Source organism: Gambusia affinis, linkage group LG20, assembly GCF_019740435.1.
Source record: "Gambusia affinis linkage group LG20, SWU_Gaff_1.0, whole genome shotgun sequence".
In the NCBI taxonomy this organism is placed as follows: domain Eukaryota; kingdom Metazoa; phylum Chordata; class Actinopteri; order Cyprinodontiformes; family Poeciliidae; genus Gambusia; species Gambusia affinis.
Window position 1 is genome coordinate 5,547,006 of NC_057887.1, and position 22,392 is coordinate 5,569,397.

The 22,392-nt window shown below is 39.6% G+C and overlaps 1 protein-coding gene and 1 long non-coding RNA gene across 7 annotated transcripts in view; one reads left to right on the plus strand and one right to left on the minus strand.

Moving 5' to 3' along the window:
- LOC122822964 (urotensin-2 receptor) overlaps positions 1–22,392 on the plus strand; it is a 73,194-nt gene that overhangs the window by 18,373 nt on the left and 32,429 nt on the right. For 3 of the 6 annotated variants that reach the window (XM_044102115.1, XM_044102116.1, XM_044102114.1), the window contains exons 4-5: positions 1,371–1,749; positions 4,484–4,562. In XM_044102115.1, coding sequence (XP_043958050.1) covers positions 1,371–1,749; positions 4,484–4,527 — 423 coding nt within the window. In that variant the 3' untranslated portion in view covers positions 4,528–4,562. Of the gene's footprint in view, positions 1–1,370; positions 1,790–4,483; positions 4,563–22,392 lie in introns of those variants that run through there. The other 3 variants (XM_044102117.1, XM_044102118.1, XM_044102119.1) reach the window with 3 other exon arrangements.
- The window catches only part of LOC122822965, a 77,040-nt gene continuing 63,647 nt past the window's right edge, over positions 9,000–22,392 (minus strand). The window contains exons 5-6 of the long non-coding RNA XR_006369253.1: positions 9,582–9,661; positions 9,000–9,184 (exon numbers count right to left, since the gene is read on the minus strand). This is a non-coding gene — a long non-coding RNA (uncharacterized LOC122822965). The remainder of the gene's footprint in view (positions 9,185–9,581; positions 9,662–22,392) is intronic.

Here is a 22,392-nt window from a genome sequence, read left to right on the forward strand (position 1 = left end):
TGGTTGTCATTTTCTTTAAACTGTTACATTTTATGTTGTTTTTGTTGCTGCCTCTTGGCCAGGACTCCCTTAAACAATTTTTTTCTTTTAATCTCAATCTTTATGTTGATACAATAAATAAAATATTTTAAAAATAATTAAAATTGTGCTTAAAAACTGACAAGAAGTGAGGGTTTGTTGGGAGTTCACACTCCAGTCCAGTAGGTGGCGACAATCTCTCTTATAAGTTAGATACCAGCTGGCAGCCGCCCTTCTTTTCACGAGCTGTTTGAAAAGAAGAAGAAGTAGCAGCAAAGACGCCATTGTAGAAAAGAATGACTAGTTTCTGGTAGGGCTTGAAAGACCGTGGGGAAATTATAATAATGGTGCAAAAATCCAAAGGTTGTGGCGATAAGGCGAGAGGGGAGAATGTAACATTTAGAAGTTGAAACCCGTAACTGACGAAAAATATTCAGCAACAAACCCAACAGCAGCAATTCGGCACAAGTTTACATTGACGTTAGAAACAAGAACGGAGTGAGGAGAAGAGCGGGAGGCCGGGGCAAGTGTGAGCCGGACGGAGGTGCAGCCACCTGGGATGATGGGGGACAGAATGGTGAGCAGGAACAGACACGTACTAACAACGACATACAAGGGCCATTGTAGATAGAAAAAAGAAGTACAGTTCGTTCAAAAACTCCGAAGTCTTCTTAAAAAATAAGGGGGAAATTTCTGAGTTTTAAAAAGTTGAGAATTTTTTTACTTTTGAAACTCAGAAATGTCCAAGTTTTTTCTAGATTTCTTTTCCCTGAGAATAATCTTTATGGAGGAAATGTACCACAACTTTCTTTTTCTATCCACAATTGCCTTAAGATCTGTCGTTGATGCAGGAATCACAGATCAACCTTGGCTGATTTTCTGTTTCCCCACAGAAACTGAGGGGTTTATTTTCTTGCCACCCTTTTAAAAGGACAGTATTTCTAACGCTTAAACACAAAGAACAGAGTGGCCCAAATACTGTGAAGAACACTGTGCATTATGCTTGCCAATGAATGTGTATGTTTGCAAAGTAAACCAATTTTGATGACGGCCATAATATATTGTTCACCAAACTTTTTTTTTTGCCGTGTTTCCATGAAGTGAATTTATTTTAGAAATCTCAAATTGCGCAATTATATAGTTAATGGACCATGTAATTGCAGCTAATTTCCAGGGCTTCTTTGTAGCCCCAGTCTATTTCTGGTCATAATCTTTCTGTCTCCCACCACTTGGTTTGAGTGAAGCGGGAAATAATCAACAGCTATAAAGATTTTACTTTTCAAGAGTACATCACATTATAACATTGTGGTTGAACGGATTTCTGAAATCTTCCTTTTCCCACGTTCCTCTAGGTGCTGTACCTGATCTTCACCATCGTGCTCCTCTTCTGGGCGTGCTTCTTGCCCTTTTGGATCTGGCAGCTGCTCAGCCAGTTCTGCCCCTCCTTGCCCCTCTCCACCAAAGTCAAACGCAACATCAACTACCTGACCACATGCCTGACGTACTCCAACAGCTGCATCAACCCGTTCCTCTACACGCTGCTCACCAAGAACTACAAGGAGTACCTGAGGAAGCACAAGAGGTCGTGGTCGGCCGGGAGCTACTTCAACAGACGGAACCGTTTTCAGCGGTCGCCCCGCAGGTCGCCGTCCGCCAGCAGTCAGCAATGCACCGAGAGCTTCATGCTCACACACACGGCTTCCCTGCGTGCTCACAACAGCAGCCTGTGCGGTAGGAGCAGCCGTCTTCCGGCTTGAAGTAGTGTAATGTGTGTGTATCTCCCCTTTCAACATCAACATCTGTCAACAATGAAACCCTGGCAGCAACCTGATGCTTTAGTCTAGGGCACATATGTCAGAGTCAAGGCCCGCGGGCCACATCCGGCCCGCGAGAAGATTTTCTACGGCCCCTGGGATGATCTTGATTTATTATTAGAACCGGCCCGCAGCAAGCCGGCACCCCGTCTGAAAAAATGCGAGATGCCCTGGTCTAGGGGTTGTCAAACTCGTTTTCATTTTGGGCCAGACCAATAATCTGAATGTTCTTGATGAGCCGGTTGTTCCAGAATGTATTGGTAAAACTGTTAAAAACATCAGTAAATAGCTGCTTGTTAAAATTAAATAATATTGAACATTTTTTCCCACTGATCAGTCCATCCAGGATTTTGCCTTTGTGGTCTTTTGCAATCAAAATTGCAGATTTGTGGAGCTCATCCTATGAGAATGTCATGCATAGTCCATTTGAAGACTGAGAGACTCTGGCGACTAAACACTTGCATCATCTTAAGACTATTTCACAGAATGAACACTTCATAGATCAAGACAAAACTTTCACAATCCAGAAGCTTATTGGATTTGATTCTGGTGACTTAATTAAATTACAAGAAACCATTATGTTTAACCTTACACTAATGAAATTAGACATGCATTGTTCACGTTACCATGTAGAAGTGACAGACAGCTCAGGAGAGGAGTAACAGCGCACCATGAAAACAGATGTAGGACAAAAGTAATTGTCAAGTTTCTTTTATTGTCATTTGGATGTTCCAAATGAAAATGAATATTTGTGCTTCATGTCTGCAACATCCAATAAAAAGTCTCAGTTCACGGTAAAGTCTCCCATATTCAGGCGTATTTCAGTTCGAGGAACTCAAGACAATCTCACAGCAAACGTCCAGCACAAAGATCGATTTATTTATCTATTTTTACTTTTTTATGACTGCGTGCAGTGTCGCAGCGTAAACTGCTCGGCTGTAAACAGTGTTCACGTCATTTGATTAAAGAAATGGAGAAAAAAACTGAAAACAAATATATTATTTCCTTAGTAAAAGTTTGAGATTGTGTTGCTAAACTCCCCTGTTGTAATTTGTTCTGAATTTTCCCAGCTTGTATCGTTTTGACTGCTGGCAGACACAGTTATGATACTATCTATGACTACATGAAAACTCCTTGAAAGAAAAAAAAAAGACATATTTCTTTACGCTACTGTCTTTACAAAGTTAGTGTGTTGGTGAGATTCTAGACAGTTACCAACATGGGGCATTTTGGGACTACCTTTTTCCAAAGATGAAGGCTTATTTTAGCTTTTTTTTTAAACTCTAGGTGCCTCACTTCCAGGGTTGGAAAAACACTTTTCTATATTTGTTCATGTGCCTGCCGGTTATGAGTCACGCTTGCATTAAAGGGCTTTAGATGTAGGGCACAAAGGTTCCCTACAGGGAAAGAAGGGTGACGAAGAGCAGAATGATGGGAAATGGAGGGAACACAAAGTAATGTCTGTACAGGTGGAGCTGACAAACAGAGGAAAGAAGAAGAAAAAAAGCAGCTGCAGTTCAGCGCAGGGTCTGATTTGAATCCGCTGCAGGTAATATGTGCCATATAGGTAGTGAAATATCAACTCAGAAGTTTAATCAGAAAAAAAAAAAAAAAGTTTGATCAGAACTACGTCCCAATGGAAAAAGCAGAATATTACAGCTCTCCCGTCACACAGGAAGGCAGACAGAAGAACAAATCCAAAGCTTGCAATCAGATCTTTGTTAACTTTGTTTGCTGTAGTTTCTGCCCATGCTGCCGGTTTTATTTACAGTCAGGAATTCAATAAGTCACACCAACCATAACTCACAAGAGCTTGGAGGACGACACAGAAAGGCTGCACTCACTGCAGAGATGGAACAAATTTAAGGGGGCAGTATTATGTATTTTACAAGTACATAGTGTCATTTTTATGGCACAATCAAGTAATTGTTGTGTTCAGTTATAAAAATGTTGTCTATATCTAACATGACTTTCTAAAATTTGACTTAGCAATTTATCGCATTGAAACCTTTAAAAACTCCTCTTTCTGAAGCTCCGTCTTCAGGAAGTCATCACAACATGGCTACTCTATTAACCCTTTAGCAAAGTTTTTACCTGCTACTGAGAAGTAGCTCCTATAATGAGTTCATCTGATGTACAGTTCCACCAGGTGATGGCTAATTGGTGTGAGCTAGTCTGAAGGAACTGACTGGGGGAGGGCTCTTCTGTGTGGCAGAAGTTCACAAACTGCAGCTCAGGGGAGGAGCTTTGTCCTCAAAGGCGGAGCTAGGTCCACCCAGGCGTTTTACACGGCTGAATGGTTGCCACGGGAGATTAAGATTTCTCAAACATGCATGAAAGAATCAAGGCAACATTCCACGTATGTTTTCGATGTGGGAATAACATGATAACATGATGTAAATGTCAAGAAAGTCGACTTCACATAACACTGCCCCTTTAAGAAGCTCCTGCTCTGACACTCCACCTTCATCAAGTCATCACAACATTCCTCTATCAAGTGTTTAACGTTTTCACCAGCATTTCACTGAGAAGTGGTTCATATAATGAGCTCAGTAGATGTGCATTTCCACCAAGACAGAATTAAATGTTCTGCACTTCTACATTATTTGAAACTAATTGTGAAACGTTTCCGTTGCTCGTCTTGTTCTCAGAAACGCAACGCGCTGTATTGTCTGTTCCTGTGAGATGGACATAAAGTTACATCATCAGCAGTCACCACGTACGTTAATGGTCAGTAAGCGGGCGCGTTTTCGTCATTTGCTTTTCCTCCAATATGTGGTGCAATATTATAAAGAGACAATCCATTTAATAGCAGCTTAAGTATTTTTACTGTTTCTTGTTTTTTTGTGTCTTGCCTCAACTTTACCATGGTTTTCCTTGTAAAACACCTCGTATACTTCACGCCACCCTTAGTTTTAGCAGCTAATAAAACACACACTCTGTTTATGCAAGTGGAGATCTTCCAAAGTATGAATGGCGTTCCGAGGTTTGTTGGTTTAATAAAATCCAGACAATACATCTGTGATTATGGGTTGGGTTGGGGAGAAGCAAAGAAGCTGACTCATGCCTACACTGGTTTGTCAAACAGTCAACAGTTTCTTTGCTCCTCCTGAACCACTCTGCTCTTGGATTTACGTCTTCCCTCCTACAGGTGTATGATACTGCATGTTTTGGTTAGTGAACCGATACAAACTTCTGAACATTAGGAGTTTTTGTGGTTTTCCCTTTGAATTATTTTGTTGACCATTTTGACAGAAGTTTATAGATGTCTACAAAATACTTTTAATAACATATTAACGTGGTTGGTGTGCAATTTTTCTAAATGAAGTACAAAGAATATTTTTATACGGTTGAGTTGAGAAACTTCATTACAAAAATAAAATCAAATTTAAATATGGAATCCGAAACTTAAATATCGAGATCAATACTAATTTGGTATTGATATTATTTATATATTTGTATTGATCCGTCCTGCAGCAGGAAGGCATGTCAGTATCATAGGGTTGTGTTTTAAGCTGTTAATTAAGATTTAGTCTTTTGACCACAACTACCCCAGGTGAGCCTAACATGAAACAAGATTAAAATGAGGAAAAATCTCTTATTTCCACTGTAAGATGTGGTGTAACAAACAAATGGCTTCTTTACCGTAACAGAGCTCTTTGGTTCCTCTTATCAGTCTGTAACTTCTTATATTGAGGTCATCAAACCAAATTTCAGATCTACCATAACTGACTGACACCTGCTGGCCTCAGATTTGCAACCAGCTTGTGACTGAAAAACCAGTAACCTCCTCCCAGATGATGACATGAACTTATTTCCTCTGTCCATTGTAGTAGCTGATATATCGTGAAAATCCGGTAGAAATGATGCACTAATCCAGTCATGTTGACATAGACACAACGCGCCGCCAGGCTTTGCTTGTGAGACTTACGGTCACCTGGGTCAGTTGTGGGCGGAGCTTGGTAAGGTCCATACAGGTTGTAATAACCTCAAGTTATAAGTTAAAGAAATATGTTTTTTTTCTTTTACTTTTGTAACATTATTCTACCACAATTTAGCAAACAACTTTTGAAGGCTTTTCACACACTGCGGGTATGGGGTGAAGGGTCAAATGTGAACCTCGTCTCGTTTGCCGTGGTGATGGACAGGCTCACCGAACGGGTCAGGTCTGTAGTGAGAGTAGAGAGACATTGGAAGGGAGCCGGGAGATGTTGAGGTATGCTCTAGGTCAAAGATGAGAAAAGGCACCAGAGGAAAGTCAGAATATGTGGATGGAAGTGAACGTGATGAATGCTTTGAGGAAAATGCGGAGGTTTTCTGAAGGTAGAGGAACTCATCTAGCTCCCAAAGAACAAGAGAGATGAAGAAGAGAGCAGAAGTGATGCTTGTTAGGGAGGATTTGAGACAGAATGATGGCTGCGACAATAAATAGGAAAGGGTAACTACATGGTGGTGTTATCTGCAGTGACATCTGCTCTGGAGATGGGTTAGCTTCCCTGGAGGCGGAGGAGCTAAAAAGATGACTAAATTATCACAGGAAGTGTCCAAAATGGACAGGATTAGAAATGAGAAAATTAGAGAGACAGCTCTGGTTTAGCAGTTCGAGATGAAGTGTAAGATATCTAGGTTAGATGAGTTGGACATGTGCAGACTCGAGATAGTAGATATGTTCTGCTAAGGAGGGGTGCATGGGAGGAAGAAAGTGGGAGGATCAGAAAGATTAATTCAGGAAGATTGTGCAGAAGGTCATTGACACAGAAGAGGACGCCAAGAACAAAGTGGGATTGAGACAGATATTTGGGGTGGCACTTTGTAGCAGCAGCTACAAAAGTGCACACTACACTTTGTAGTGCCGCACTACAAAGTGCGGCACTACTACACAATAGCCTCAAATGCCAGCATCTCACAGGACACACCAATACAACGGAGCAGCTACATTGGTAATCAACTGGAAAGAGTACTGGTACACTTCCGCTAATCCTCCAATAGCACTTTAGCGCTTTTGCTAACTTTGAAAACATTTAGCTCACTTAGCTTCCCGTAAATGGATTTTTCCAGATTAATTCACTTGATCATTTTGTGAACTTTCAGTTGACTAAAGTTCGGCATTTGTGTTGAAGCTTTGGGTATCGACTGTTTTCACTTGCATACATGCTCCTATTTTGAAGTGGGAGAAAACTGTTTATGATCCGTTTCCTCTCCTCACGTTCTCCACCCGTGATACGGTGCAGCAAATGATGTTCATTCTGTACCCAGAATGCATCGCTGTAGCACACAGTTTCACCAGGTGACTCTGAACCCATCCAATCACTGAACAGATGCTTAGAACAGATAAATGTGTGGATGTGCCAAAACTTTCTCCAGCTGTACAAAAACAAAACTGAAGTTATTATTTTTGGACCTAAAGAGGAACGATCTAGAGTCAGTGCACAGCTTCAGTTATTACAACTAAAAACCAGCGATCAGGCCCAAAACCTGGGAGTAGTGATAGACTCTGACCTGAACCTTCAGAGCCACATAAAGACAGTCACAAAGACGGCATCCTATCACCTGAAGAACATTTCCAGGATTAAAGGACTAATGTCTCAGCCAGATCTAGAGAAACTCATCCATGCGTTTATCTTCAGTCGCATTGATTACTGCAACAGCGTCTTCACAGGTCTGTCCAACAAATCAATCAAACTGCTTTTTGGTATAGTGTTTTTGCATTAGTCAAACTAATGTTAGTGATTAGTTCTTCAGAGTTAATGCAACTAACTTTGTCCCGTGAGACGCTGGCAGTGTAGTTGCCGATGCCCAAAACTAGCTACTTTTTTTTCCAACAAGAAAAATGTTGAAAAATACTCTGTCATTTGTTACTCCATCATTCATTCATTACATTGAGTTTTCATAATGTCTATTATGTAATATCCCTGAAGAATGTCTAAGAATGTATTTAAGTAATGTGGAAAAATGTGAGACAGTTGAATGGTGAGTTCTGTTGCTTGGCACTGCACAACTTTGACTACATTCTTAAATTTTTAGAGTGCAGGCCATTTTATTTTGTAGAAGCGCATAAAATGTTAACTGCATTGCCAACTGCTTGGAAGGGAACACGCTAGTTACCTAATGCACACTGACATTTATGATGGAAGACTGAAACTTGGAGAGAGAAATAAGGCATTGTAGGATCCAGGGATTTATTTTTTTTTTATGTTTTGGAAAGCATGTATTGACGTGTTAACTCTAAGCAGAGTATATATTTTGCCACAGTGGCAAAAGACATAAATAACCTCTTTGACTAGTGGAGTTGTTCCATTCATATAAAACATTCATATTCCCAATACACTGCGACATTTATTCTGGTCTTTGACAAAGTGTCCCAGGAAGCTACTGGGCATGTGGCGGAATGTGGACATTGTTTCAGTCAAGTCTTTGTGCCGTGTTCATGTTGTAAAATAAAAACCTCACCCAAAAAGTGGGCAAAATCTGTCTACCATATTATATCCATGAGGAACAGACATAAGATTACATTCTCTCTGTGCAGGGAGCATGGTTCTGATAAGTTCCTTCTCTCGACCCGTTCTAAAAATACAGCTATAGATATCGCATATTCATTGTTGCTCTGGCAAGTTGGATCGCTTGTCTCTTTCCTGGTAGATAAAATGAGGAAATAAATCAGCAAAGCCAAGGGGGGATTTTCAAGAAAGCATAACGGAATCATCGGCATAACGTGTCAAATGAACTTTTCTCTGTTCCCTCTTGGCAGGGGAAAGTAGATAAATGAAGACATACAGACTTATTGCAGTGCATTTGTTCTACTCGTATGCATTATTCATTAACAGCAGAGTGCTTCTGTAATTTTTACAGTCGTAAATGTGGAGCTTCCCTCTCGGGGAAAGGTCAGATTCCTGTGAGCTGGTAAGAAAAAGCAAATGAGAAATCAGAAGATGAACCTAAACAACACAGTTTGAAATATTTCTTTGTTTGTTTTGCTCTGGGAGTGGTAAAGTTGATTACTGGTTACTCTATTAAAGATGACATTTACATATATCTAAGAATTTTTTGTACAGTTATGTAAATATAATTCTTTTTTTGTTTTACTCTTTAGCGTAAACCAGGGGTTCCCAAGTCCGGTTATCAAGAACTACTATCTTAAGATGCTTCCCTTCAATAACTCACTTGAATCAAATGAATACCAGGCCTCCCTGGAGCCTGATGACTGCTGCAGAGGGAATTCAGATATTTGATTCAGGTCTGTTGAAGAGTTGAAGAAGCATGGTACCTCTCCAGGACTTGATTTGGGCGCCATTGAATAAAGATTCAAGCAGTTCCGGTTTCAACTTTCCAGACGTATCTCTGCTCAGCTGGTTCTGGATGGAATACCATACATTTGAGGGGAAGGACAACAAAATATTCTTAATTTAATTCTGTAAAAAATTATTCAGTTAAACAATGTAGTTTTGTGGTTCTTTTTTTACTGATAGATCATTTCAGTAGTAATAGTAGAACATGCAGATTTATCCTTTCATATTGGGAGTAAGTCTTTACCTAAAGTGGTGTAGTTAAACTACAGTAGGCATCTTGTGATGGTAGGGTGGAGCAAGAGATGCGTAGATAGAGCTAATCTTTGCCTTAATCATTTTTATTTTCATACTTTTACATATGACCATGAGGTATGTATCTCGACTGAAAGAACAAGATCCTGGTCCCAGGCAAATGTAATGGGCTGTTTGCTGTAGGTTGGTGAATAGAGACGGAGCTACAAACCTTTAGGGATAGACGTCTGGAGCTCTGTCCAGGGAAGCTCTGTTTAGATCTGTCGTTCCTCAGCCGAGGTGCTTTGGGTGCTGTTGAGTTAAAAAACAAAACCAAAAATAAACAGAGTTTGTGTTCATGTGGCAATAAATCACAAAACTATTTTTCTCCATTGATGATTTACTAATGACTCAAGGCTCTGTTATGCAAGGACGTTCCCGTTGTTCAACTTGCTGCACTCACAGCATCCCACAGGGAGAAAAGCAACAATCAAACAATGCATACATGTTTTACACAATGGGTGACATGGAACAATAATACAATGATTGATTATAAGAAGAATCAATCAATGCTTAAGCCTTACAATCCCCTTTATTGTGCAAATGCCCTTTCAGAAGTGGTCAAACCTCTCTTTTGCTATCTTCCTTTCTGCCCTGTTATTATCTTATCTTGCGTTGTTGCTGGGGTTGCGTCACCACCTATAACCTCAGTTTGTTAATGTAACTTCTGGGTTAATGACACATTGTGTTCTGTGTCAGACTATCCCACTCCCCACCCCAAAATGACTTGTTTTTACGATTTTAACAGCATCTAATCAAGATACATCCTGAAAGCCTCTCTTTAAAGGTCTTTCAGGGATTTCAAACTGCGAGGACTCAAGCACAGATTCACAATTTGTTGAAGGAACCGATCCCTTGTGGACCAGGACTGTCCTGGTATCCCCTAACCCAGTGTCTCCCAACCCTGGTCCTCAAGGCACACTGCCCTGCATGTTTTAGGTATTTCCTTGTTTCAGTGCAGCTGATTTCAATTGATGACTGATTAACAGGCGTTTGTTGAACTGCAATCAGTTGAATCAGGCACATTAAAGCAGGGAAACCTCTAAAACATGTAGGACAGTGTGCCTTGAGGACCAGGGTTGGGAAACACTGCCCTAACCCAGTGTTTCCCAATTCCAGTCCTCAGGCCCCCTTGCCTGCATGTTTTAGGTGTTTCCCTTCTGCCACACACCTGGATTGAATCTTTGGGTGATTTACAGGCTCCTGCAGTACTTGGTGGCTGCAGAAGATGTCATGCAATCATTTGAATCAGCTGTTCTGGTATAGAGACACATCTAAAACATGCAGAGCAGGGGGAACCGAGGACTGGAATTGGGAAACACTGCCCTAACCAAACTGGAGAATCCAACTACCCATAAACCTATGTTAGCTAACCCTAACCCTAGGAGGAAGGACATCTGGATTTCCCTCCCTGTCACGTAGAACCCAATCATGAATGGATTGATCATTTTTCTATTCCATGAATAAGGTCACTGGCCTTAAACTAATACTTAACTCTTTACTTGTTCTCATTGACTTTGTAGTTTAGATAAATGGTAAATGGCTGTACTAGTTTATCAGGTCTAGAGAACCCCAAAGTGCCATACTTCATTCAATCATTCACGCACACATTCACACCCTGATGGTGGCAAGCTACCACATTGTAGTCTGCCATATACCAGCACTGCCAGGCCCTCTGACCACCACCAACAGCAGGCAAGGCGAATGATGTGTCTTACTCACAGACATAATGACAGAGACAGACGGAGCGGGTGTCTGAACCAGCAACCTATCGATTACAGAAAAAATGACTACAGCCATTGCCTCAAAAGATAAGCATAGTAATAAAAAGCATCTTACTGTGGGATTTGGTTCTCCTGTAGTCAGGAAAACAATATTGATATTGAGTTTCAGGCATCTTGTCTTCACTCAGTCATGTAAAGATTTAGTTTCTGTTCAGATATGAAATTACAAATTTCAAAGACATTATCAGAGTTGTTATTTGAACTAACTCCTTCCCCTTAATACAGAATCTTTCCTTTTGACCAGTAGATGTCTCCTTGTGGGTGACTGGGTTTTAGTTTTGTTTCTGGAAAAAGGTTTATAACAAATGTGTTTTTGGAAGGATAAAAAACTTTTTACCCCAATAACTGCTGCTGACTTCAGTTAGTGAAAGCACAAACATCACTGCAGCAGAAGCAGATTTATGCTTTTCTTTCTTCGTCAAAGCCTGTTGCCCATAGTAGGAGTGGACTTTGACAGCCTCCACTTCTGTCAGTAATTTGAGTTTGTCATGCTGGTTGCTGCCGGTTTTGCCTGAAGGCTTTTGCCTCAAGCAGGTTCAAGAACTCTGATTTTCCAGCTTCTCACTGACACATTGGGAGCTCCCTCCTAATGACAGCATACAGCTTCTCTTTTTTACAACTCAATAACTGCAACTCTGTAAACTACCAAATTCAGCTGGTAGAAACTTCTATATAATAATATTGCTTCTCTGTTCTGAGTGCATTTGTTTTTCAAAGTAAAATGCTCCAATTACAGAGCCATATTTCTGTGGCTTGTCAGCATGTGAAGTACTGTCACGACTGGTATGCTTCCATTCTGACACGAGTTTCTATTTATAGACTTGGTGCACAACCTGGATTCCACTTCGCTGTTGATGACAGGCAATTATGCTGTATGTTGTGTTGCCCTATGAAATAAAACTGAAATAAATGAAAAAATGTTTGTATCTAGTCGGAGTGTCCAAAATGTGATATTTTTTGCATTTAAGCATGATGTCATTAGTTTGGATTCAGTCTTGTGTCAGTCCATTTCATTGGTTAGGTAGCCTCTATTCCTATCTTAACTAAATCCACTCGATTCTCATCTCCCTTCATTGATCCGTCTGGGCTTTCTCCCATTGAGAAAATCATGGGATTTTCGATTTTGTTGTAGAATTGCAGTCTGCCTGTAGTTTCAGCAACGGCAGTAAAGGAAGTGAATGAAGCCGTTCGGTCCGTCCGCGTTGGCCAGGTGTTGAATTTACATTAACAGCCATCTTGCTCGGCTCAGCACTTCCTCTTGGCAATGGACGATGGTTGTTTACAGGGCAGGCATTGTCCTGTAAGCTTCATAGCATCAAACCAGCGCGCTACACACGTCACGGGCGAACATTAGCGTTTGGGTAAAATTTAAAACCTTAGCAGTAATTAGTGTTCCCCTTGAGCTGGCATGTACCCAAGTGTGTTTGCTGTTAACATTATTTAGTTCTAAGAGCCAAAGGCAACAAGCAAAATGAGAGCATATATATGTATACAGTGTGCTAAATGCACAAAAAATCTAAATGAGTATGTAAAGTTTATTGGTTTTGACAGAATAAGCAATAAGATGACCTCATTAAATTAATATTTATCCCAAAGGGAAACATTTTACCACCATTGCTCCCCACAACACAGTAAAATGCCCCCTTCTTCATAACAAGCCTCTGGTCCTCCATTGCCCATATTAAAGCAGCTTGTGGTTTGGCTCTGCTGGTTTTTCCATTCATGTGTAGCTGGTTGAGAGTCTCTCACTGCGTCCGTTCTTCAGTGGAGATATTCACACAGAGCTGAACCGGGAGGATTCGTTGTTCAGAGGAACAATGATCTGTTTTAAGCTTTAGACTTGACATTTTTCCTCACTGCATATATGCAACTTTGTAAAACTCCTAAAGATGTTTTTATTGACATGAGATCACTGCTTATTAGAACGAGACAACATTCCTGGTCTCATGCAACCGCATTCAGTTACTTAATCTGTTTTAGATTGTTAAATACATTTTAGATCCACAGTAAACACATAATCTTACACAAACCAGTTTCTAATTAAATATTTTATGCAATTGCCTCTTAAATCTAATTACTGGACGTCCCCCACTTGGTGTCAACAACTGCCATGAAGCATTTGATAAATGGTAATGAGACTTTCACATTGCTGCAGAGGAATGCTTGGTTGTTCTAACTCAGCCACATTTAAGAGGCTGGAAGAATGACTGGCCAGTTAAATGCCAATCAGATTTTAGTCCAGCGTCTCTGATTTTTTTCTTCTTTTAACTATTGAGAGGTAGATCTCTAATAAATGTCAGTGACGTTTTGTTAGCTGTTAATGTTATTTATATTAGTTCATAATGTGTTTATCTTTGGATTCTTAGGATTTTGGATTCCTGTTGTGAGATCGGTTCTCTTTTTCCCAACAGGTCTGGTGTTCTGTCAGATAGCCATGCGTTGTCAGATCATCATACGCTTAGCTCAGACATGTATACGTTAGTCATTACCATATGATTTTATTTAATCAGCAACATAGAATCATGACGTAGATCATCATACACTTTGTTATTAACAGTTATATGGCATCCTGACTTAGCGGTTAAGTAGGTTAATGAGTTTTACACGGGCCTGTGTTGTAATTGACTGCAGCTGCAGCCAGACCTGCTTTAAATACACTTTGAAACCATGACAACGCATGTATATTTATCTAGTTATCATATTGTGTCATATTATAAACAATTTAATGACTTATTTTCGTCATAACTTGTTGCGTATGCTGAACTGGCAACTCCACTGACGGTCGGACTTCTTAATGCGCATGCGCGGGCATGCGTACTGACTGCATGTGTGCTATCCTGACAGCGTATGGCTATCTGACAGAACAACGGCAATTTCACCATATTTTATATTTAATCATCTTTATTAAAACGGTGTTAGATCGTCATAAAGCTGCTAATGTAATAACACTTTATTAGCCACTGTATGACTTCCTGATTAATGCCAATGACATCAGTTGTATGATGTACTTCCTGATTAATGCCAATGACATCAGTTGTATGATGTACTATATTTAATGTAGAACATTTTACTTCTGTATTTTTAATAATCCACACTGTCACTGGTGGGGTAAAACTGTTTAATTTAAGTTACACTTTTTACATTTGAACATGTCACCCATGTCTGTGGCACATTCTTTGTGTGTCCACCTTGAGCAGCAGTCACACTGTATCTGTGAAGTGGACAGAAAAAGAAAACAGTTATGAGTTAGCAAGTGTAATGTGTTTGAAGCGTTAAGTTGTACAGTTTAGTTGTTTACCATGTCAATGATGTTCTCTGAAGCATTACAGTGAAGCATATTGTATTCCACACAGTACTCTTCCACCTTGTCTGGGAACAAATAAAGGCATTTAGAGTGTACTTTACCAAAAATAGTCAAGTACTACCTCTTTATATTCTGTTGACAAGCCATCATGTTATACTAGTACATAACAGAAAATACTGCAATTTAGTATGTCATATATATTTGGATTTTTTTAATGCTTTGGACTGTTCCGGTATAGCCTAAGGGAAAATTTGTTCCGTTTGGAATGAAAAATTCGTTGATATGCTCCTAAGCCATCTTGTGTTTTTGATTGTTAGAATATTAACAAAACAGATCAACAGGTTTCACACAGACTTCCACAGTTCCCAGAACAGTGGAACTGGTTCTTAATACCCAACATTAATAAAATTTCATGTGTTCTGACCAAAAACGTCTTAGAATCATAGCTGTCCAAAGCTATAAATCTCCGAACATTCAGCCAGCAAAAGCTTTTTTCATTTTTTTTTGAGCCAGTTCGACATTCTCTTCCACCTGGATCTTTGTGTCCCCCTGTCTGTTGTCTCTGTCTTTAATAATTTGGCTGTAGTCCTCTGGTAGGACTACAGAAGACAACTGTATTGTAAAAACACAAACACATTTACATTCAAAATATAACTAACAAGACATCAAACTTTGTATTAAGAAAGTTCAGAATGTCTGATGTACAGGAGGAATTAAGTATTTTCCAGGTACACAGTGCAATTACCAGCCAAAATCACCAATGCCTCTGTAGTTATAAAAATGGTGTTAAGTTAAAAAACTGAAATTAAAAGAAACTCAGTCTCACCTGTTATTTTCAGATTACTCATTCCTACTAATCTGGAAGACTGTAGTGTTTGTGTTGGCTAATGCAGGTATGTTTTTGAGGAAGTACTGAAATTTTAACATGATGTACAAACTTAAAACCTTAATACACTCGGATTTCCATGCAAAAACAGTACAAACCCATGTAATGTAACAGAATCGTACCGGCATGTCAACAGGAACTTCCGAAGGAAACCTAGCCTCTCTGCCATACATCAGAAAAAATGGCGAGTATTTTGTGGTGGTGTGGGTTTTCGACCTTAAGGACAACAAAGTGGCCTCAAGGAACATGTCCCAGTCATCTTGCTTGTTGTTGACTAGTTTTCTCAGTGCCCTAGAAGAACAGTTTCATACATGTTCTAAGAACATACTCCAATTTGTAAAAGTTGCTTATGTGTTGCATTTTTTATGGTATGTCATAGCTGTAAGAAGCTGTATATTGATACAAGCCTACAGAAAGATGTTGCAATGAAAAGAAAGTATTAAGAGATATAAAACAAAACAAAAAGACATGTAAGTTTTCTAATAACTTTCTTACCGCTTAATGTTGTCATTTGTCTTTTCATCCAAGCCGTTGGTTTGAGGATGATAGGCGGCAGTGATGCTTCTTTGAATTGAAAGTAGATCACAGAGTCTACTGTTCATCTAAAACAACAACGAAGCACATTATTATAACCTTTTACATATACCGAGGCTTCACAAAAATATATGTAGTATTAAATGCGGCTTACTGTGTTCACAAATTCTCGCCCCTGGTCAGTGAGAATACGCTGAGGACAGCCGTGCCGGTAAAATATAGAACATAATTTTTGGCAGACTTCCTCAGCGGTCTTAGTCTTGAGAGGGAAAGCCTCCACCCATTTAGAGAAGTAATCTGTAGCTGTCAGGATATACTGATTGCCACAAGATGTCAGGGGCATGGGACCTGTCAGATCAATTCCGATCAGCTCCCACACCCCTGACACCTGTTGGGGATGACAACAATGTTATCAGCAACAATGTCCTAGAGGTGGTAAACTTCATGAATTGCTGTGGATGGTTACCTTTATGCACTGAAGTTCTCTGACAACTTGGAGGGGAGGTCCAACTCTTTGGCACCGGTCACATTGAGACACCTTTACAACATTACAGTTTATAGGTTTTACGACATTTTGGACCATAAAGATTTTGCTAACTATGTTGTTACATACCCATTTCTCAATGTCTGCTGTCATACCAGGCCAATAGAATCGGGAACACATGGCAATGCGTGTTTTGACAATGCCAGTGTGTCCTCCCAAGGGGGATGCATGAAACTCCTTGAAGAGGTTCCAGGCCTCTTCTTTGGACCGTATGGCCCTTCTTTCGGGTAAGGCTCCGTAGAATAGGTCACCAGCTGTATTAAAACAATGACCATATTATGTCAATATTGTAATTAAAGATGTTATGTTTATTTAAGATATAAAAACCTTACCATGGATGGTAAATTTTTCGGCATACTTTCTTAAAGTTTGCCTCTTCCCTCTGTTGAGTGTCAATGGGTAGGAGCCTTCAGAAATAAAACTGAAGACTTCCCCCCATTTGCACTCCATGTTTGCTATAAATGACACAAGAAAACATGTAAATTGCATCAACAAGCATTTAAACAAGACAATTCATTAGACACTGCAAATTGTTCAAATATATAATAATACCCTGCTGCAGCTGCGTACACAACAGAACACACCTACTCCTGCTACTAAACACGCCAACTGGTGCTGCAATAATATGACATTTCTGTGAAATATCAGATCTTAGGACAAGAAATACAAAATTAAAATAAATAACAAAAAGTTTGTAGTGAAAGCTTCTTCATATCCATCCTTTCTTATTCCGATTTAATACAAAAAAACCTTGTAATCAACATATTTATGCATGTGCATCCAACAATGCAATTCTTGAAATACTGCAGAAAACACAACAGCGAGTTTAAATGCAATTGAGAGATCCCAATTTTTTATTGACAACACTGGTGGATGCCATGTCCTTCCTGGCAACGCCTGGTGAACACAGGGACTTCAAGTGACTCAAGAACATCTCCTGTCTTTTATTAATTGAGGCAAAAGTCACACTGACAGTGACTAATACATAACCCAGGTGGCTGTACTCGTGTATGTGATCTGTTAACCTGAAAAGCCTTCATGTTCCAAAAACAACCTCAATTTGCATAAACTAAATATGTGTAAATGTAAAGCACATATAAAAACAAAATTAACATGAACGCTTTTCATATACATTAATGAAGATAAGGATTTGTTTCAAAAGTGAAACACTGGTTTTGCCCCAGTTTCAGTGTGGGTAAAAATTGCGTTTTCATACGTCTGATTCATTTAATGTTGGTAACGGTGGATGCCAACATTAAGTTAATCTATGTAGATGTTAAAAAGGTGAGAGGACAGTATACTTCCCTGTCTTACTCCGGAACATGAAGGCTTTTCAGGTTAACATATCACATACACGACATGCTATCCAAGTTAGCAGACATGTTATCCAACCCAAAAATATTAAGGAACTGGGGGACGTGAATTTAAACAGGGCGTGTTTTGTAGTTTACTTATTAAATTAAATTTATTTACTTACTTTTTATTGTGTCTCTTCTCGCGTATGACAAGCTGACGACTCCTCTCAATATCGCGGACCTCCTGCAGAATGCGCATGCGTGCGCATGTGCTCTTACCATATGTATGCTATTCTGACATGTATGGCTATCTGATAGAACACCGGCAGTAATCAGACTTTGCTATCACTAGAGAATTTGAACTCTACTTTCCAAACAATGTGATTAGTCACAGCTGAATTGTAATTTAACACAATCACTTTCTTACATTGGGACCAGTTTTGTTTCTTTTCTCAAAATTTTATCCTTTGAAAACTATTTTTCCCGCCTTTATTCAGGTCATTCTTTTTTCAGTTCATTGATCTGAAACCAAAAAGTCAAAACACAAAAAATCTTTAAGAAGGGAAAGTCTTTCCCGCACTACCTAACACTGTTCTTCACTGACTCTTTAGAAAAAGGTTTGACGTTCAAAAAAACTTCTATTTTATTTATGAAAACAACCAGAAGGATAATTTTCTGTGCTTTATTGGAAACATCGTCAAACAAGAATAGTGGGTGATCGAGTCTCTCCGGCAGACAAAATAAGCGTCACATTTCTAGAATTTATGAATATAAGTCGCATCAGTTTGTTGAAACATTGATTCAGAAAAGAATCAATGTTTTGTTTCAAATATCTACCAATAAAAGTAGTTTGAAGGTCAGTGCATGACAGATTCAAGCTCAGGTTCCCTTTCTGCAGGTCATTCTGACAGTTTCTCACTGATTCTTTCTTGCTTACTCAAGACAGAGCAAGAACTATCGATCTCCTTCCCAGAGATTGCATTGATTCGACTCCTTTTTGGGAAATGCATATGAGAATTGGTGATCTTTTTTAATTGTAGCAAATCTGAAGCTTTGCCGGCGATAGCTGCAGAAAGTGTTGTCTCGGAAACTACCGCCTGTAATCGATAAATGTACCAACTCACCCTCCTCTACTGTCAAACAAGATCCTACGGAGATGAAAGGGGATTGAGTGCCTCTTTATCTTGGTTCATGTTAATCTTCTGACCCTGCTTTAAACTTAAGTCTTAAAACATTGAAACGTGGGTTCCACTTATGATCTGAAGCATTTATATACAACATACACACTTTCCTATCCTTTTTGGGGTCACAATCTGGTTTTATTGAGGCTCATAAACTTCAGTACTTGAGCGTCATGGTGTCCCTACACCCATGACGGACCATAAGGAGTTACACAAGCTCCAATGTCTGACATAGAGTGAGTGCTTTCAAAAGTTAGAGGACAAGTTTTAAGTTTAAGCATAAGAGTTTCTGGATTTGTATGGGATCTATCTTACAATCAGTTTGTGTCATGTTTGTGTGGAAGCCCATGGCTTCTGGTGACGTATCAGGCTGTGCTGGGCTCTTGCAGGCATCCATCCTTCCTGACCTCCCATGGTTGGCTTACCAGGCCAGGCGGTTGTGGGTCCTCTCTGCCCTGGTCCCTCTAAGTTTTTAATTTCTAATTATAAAAAAAAAAAAAAAAGTGTTTTATGAATTTTTTTTCCCACTTCCTGGTTTTGCCTGATAAACACCATGATGTCTAGTGGTGGGACTGGTTTAAAATGTTAATTGCAGGGTCTGTGATTAATTTATCGCAATTAATCACATTTCAGTCAAACTATATGTAGACAAAATTAGCTACATTGTCAATTCTTTTTGCTGCTGAAATATTGAATGCATAGACATAGAAGTTCAACAAAAATGATATTTTTAATCTGTTTTTTCAACCATGAGGTTGGTGAAAGGTGCTACTACACTTATTGAGCCTTGAATGAAGCTACACCAGGATCCCCTGATGTAGCTTCTTTAGAAATGTGGACTGTGGATGCTGACGTTAGCATTGGGGATGTCTGTGTTGCTGCTTCATGTTTAGCTTTGCCAGGCTATTTTATGCTTGAATAGTTTTATTAATAAGCTAGTTGCTTCAACTGCAACATGAAAACAACAGTAATCTTTTCCAGCGTCCAATCAGATCGTTTATTGAAGCAAAAATTAAACCCTAGTGGGCCAAGAGACGCCCACTGGCACACTGTTTGCAGATGTGCGTCAGATTTTGGGATGTACCAGAAACGTGCAAATGCAAAGGTTCCAACATGGGACTTTTTGCATGAAAAAAACCAAAAAACATTTTGATTAATTGCGTTAAAAGGTTTTTACGTGTTAAAATCTATTTAATTTCAATTCAAGTATTGGTCCTTGTTGTAACATGACAACATTTAAAAAGGTTAGAAAGATATGAATACGTTTCAAGGCTCAAGGACATCAGGCGACGACACATTTTCAAAGCCTGGCTCATGTAATCCAAAAGATTTCCTTGAGAATATGACTTCTAAGACTCAGTGTGCTTCCTTTACAGCTGCCACAGCACAACGATTGAAGCTACAACCGTTTGAAAAACAGACATGTGATTTGGGAAACATTAAGGCACAGCGACTTTATCTGAAAGTGTCATATGGCTGCATGACTTTAAGTCCTTGAACAGGCTTCCAACCTCTGCAGGCAAACTGAGGGGAAAGAGATAAATGTAAAGGTGAGGTTGTGTCAGACGGTAGAAAAGCAGCACTCCTCACGTCATTAAAAAGTGATGCTGAAGGTACGTTTGGGGGGAGAAATCGATAGAATGAAATTCTCAGAGAAACGCCACTTAGAATATTTATGCTTGTGTTGTTGCGCCGACTCGGGACAGCTGTGTGCGTTTATCGTTCTCATCTGAACACATGCTTGTAAATACTTATCCACTGACCCAGTGTCAGAGTGTCTGCTGTCTGCACACAATCTGGCATTGAACCCACAGGCAGTTAAAACCAGGGCATTAAAAAAAACCACCCCATCCTCCTGAAGTCATTGCTGTTGCACTCCGGACTGGAGCGTCTCATTCTGTCGCATCCTGCAGCTTCATTGGGGGATTCTGAAGAGATTTCAACACAAATGGTTTCTACTTCAGAAGCTTTAAAATACATTTTGCATCTCAACAGATTATAGGGTTTCTTTTATTTATTTATTTTTTTTTCCGGTCTCAAGATAGAAATTGCCCATTGGACCGTGAAGACTCTCAACACTTTCAGCTTCAGTCGCTGTGATTGGTCATGTTTGAGCACCACTTCAAATCTAGGGCTGTATATATTTCTTCTACATTCTGCTTTTGAAATGTTTATTCAGACTTCCACTTTCTCCACTGTAACTATAATTATCGGACCCCCCCCCAAAAAAGTTGAAATTATACAGTGAGTGAAATACAAACAAAAAACAGCCAAACAGTTCCACGTCTAATGATGGTAATTTAACTTTCACAAATAACAGTCCTGTCGTCCAGCAGCACTACGAGTGCTTTTGTGAGGCATTGGGAGTATTTACCTGTCATTTTATTTAAAAAAAAAAATAAAAAATGTCAAGAGCAAAGCAAAGAATCTCACATATTTGACATTTAAAAACATGAAAGCTTGAGTGTTTTTTTGTTTTTGTTCAGCTCATGTTCTGGCATTTCCAACCTCCCTCTCTTTGAAAGCATGGCTGGATCTTACAACCTTGTTTCTTCTCCCTTCTTCTGTTTCTTATCTTCAAGAGGTCATTTCTCTAAGAGGTCATCACAAGTATTTTTAAAACTAACAAACTTTAATTTATATCCTAAACTTTGCACTAAACTTAGTTCTCTTTTTTGTTTTTTCCGTCCACCAATCCTTACTTGACCAGATAACCTCGGGTAACATTGTGTATGACGAGTTAGGAGGCAGAAGCTGATTGGGATCATGTTGAACAGGTCTCTTTAATGATGAACAGAAAACAAAGAAGCAAGAGAACAGAACTGAGAGTGGAAACCATGTAGTGACCAAGTGCAGAATTAGAGAGAGATGCTTAAGGAGAGGTGGAAACGACAAAAGGAACCAAAAGAGCTAATCACAGGCGAGCGGGTGCAGCTCGGAAAGAGAGCAGGTAGAGACAAATGACAACTAAATCCAAAACACAAACAATGGGAATAAATTTACAACCAATCTTGTTTGAAAGAGGGGAGAGAAAAACTCTGAGAGGGTTTAGCCAATTTTATGGCAGAAATGTCGATGGCAAAGAAAGCAGATGTTAATGATGTGTCAACATGCGGCGACGTTGGGATACTGGATTTGATTGACTTCTTTAATTTCCCCATCTCCACCAGCAGCAGTGTCAACAAAGCAGTGTGTTTTGTCCTTGAAGATAAGAAGTGCTATAGATGCTCCCAGAAGAGAAACGTCCCAGTATCGGCTTCCCGTCCCTGAGATATCGGACTCTTGGCTCCGGACTCTGATTTCAGAGTTTCTCTGAAATATCTCTGTTCATGTGTTATTTATGCAGGAGAAGGAATTCATCTGAATCTGCTGCATTCATCAGTAATAACCTCCCTTTGGCCACTCAGGGTTAAGACCTGATACCTTCACTGGACCTGGAAGACTGGCGATGATTT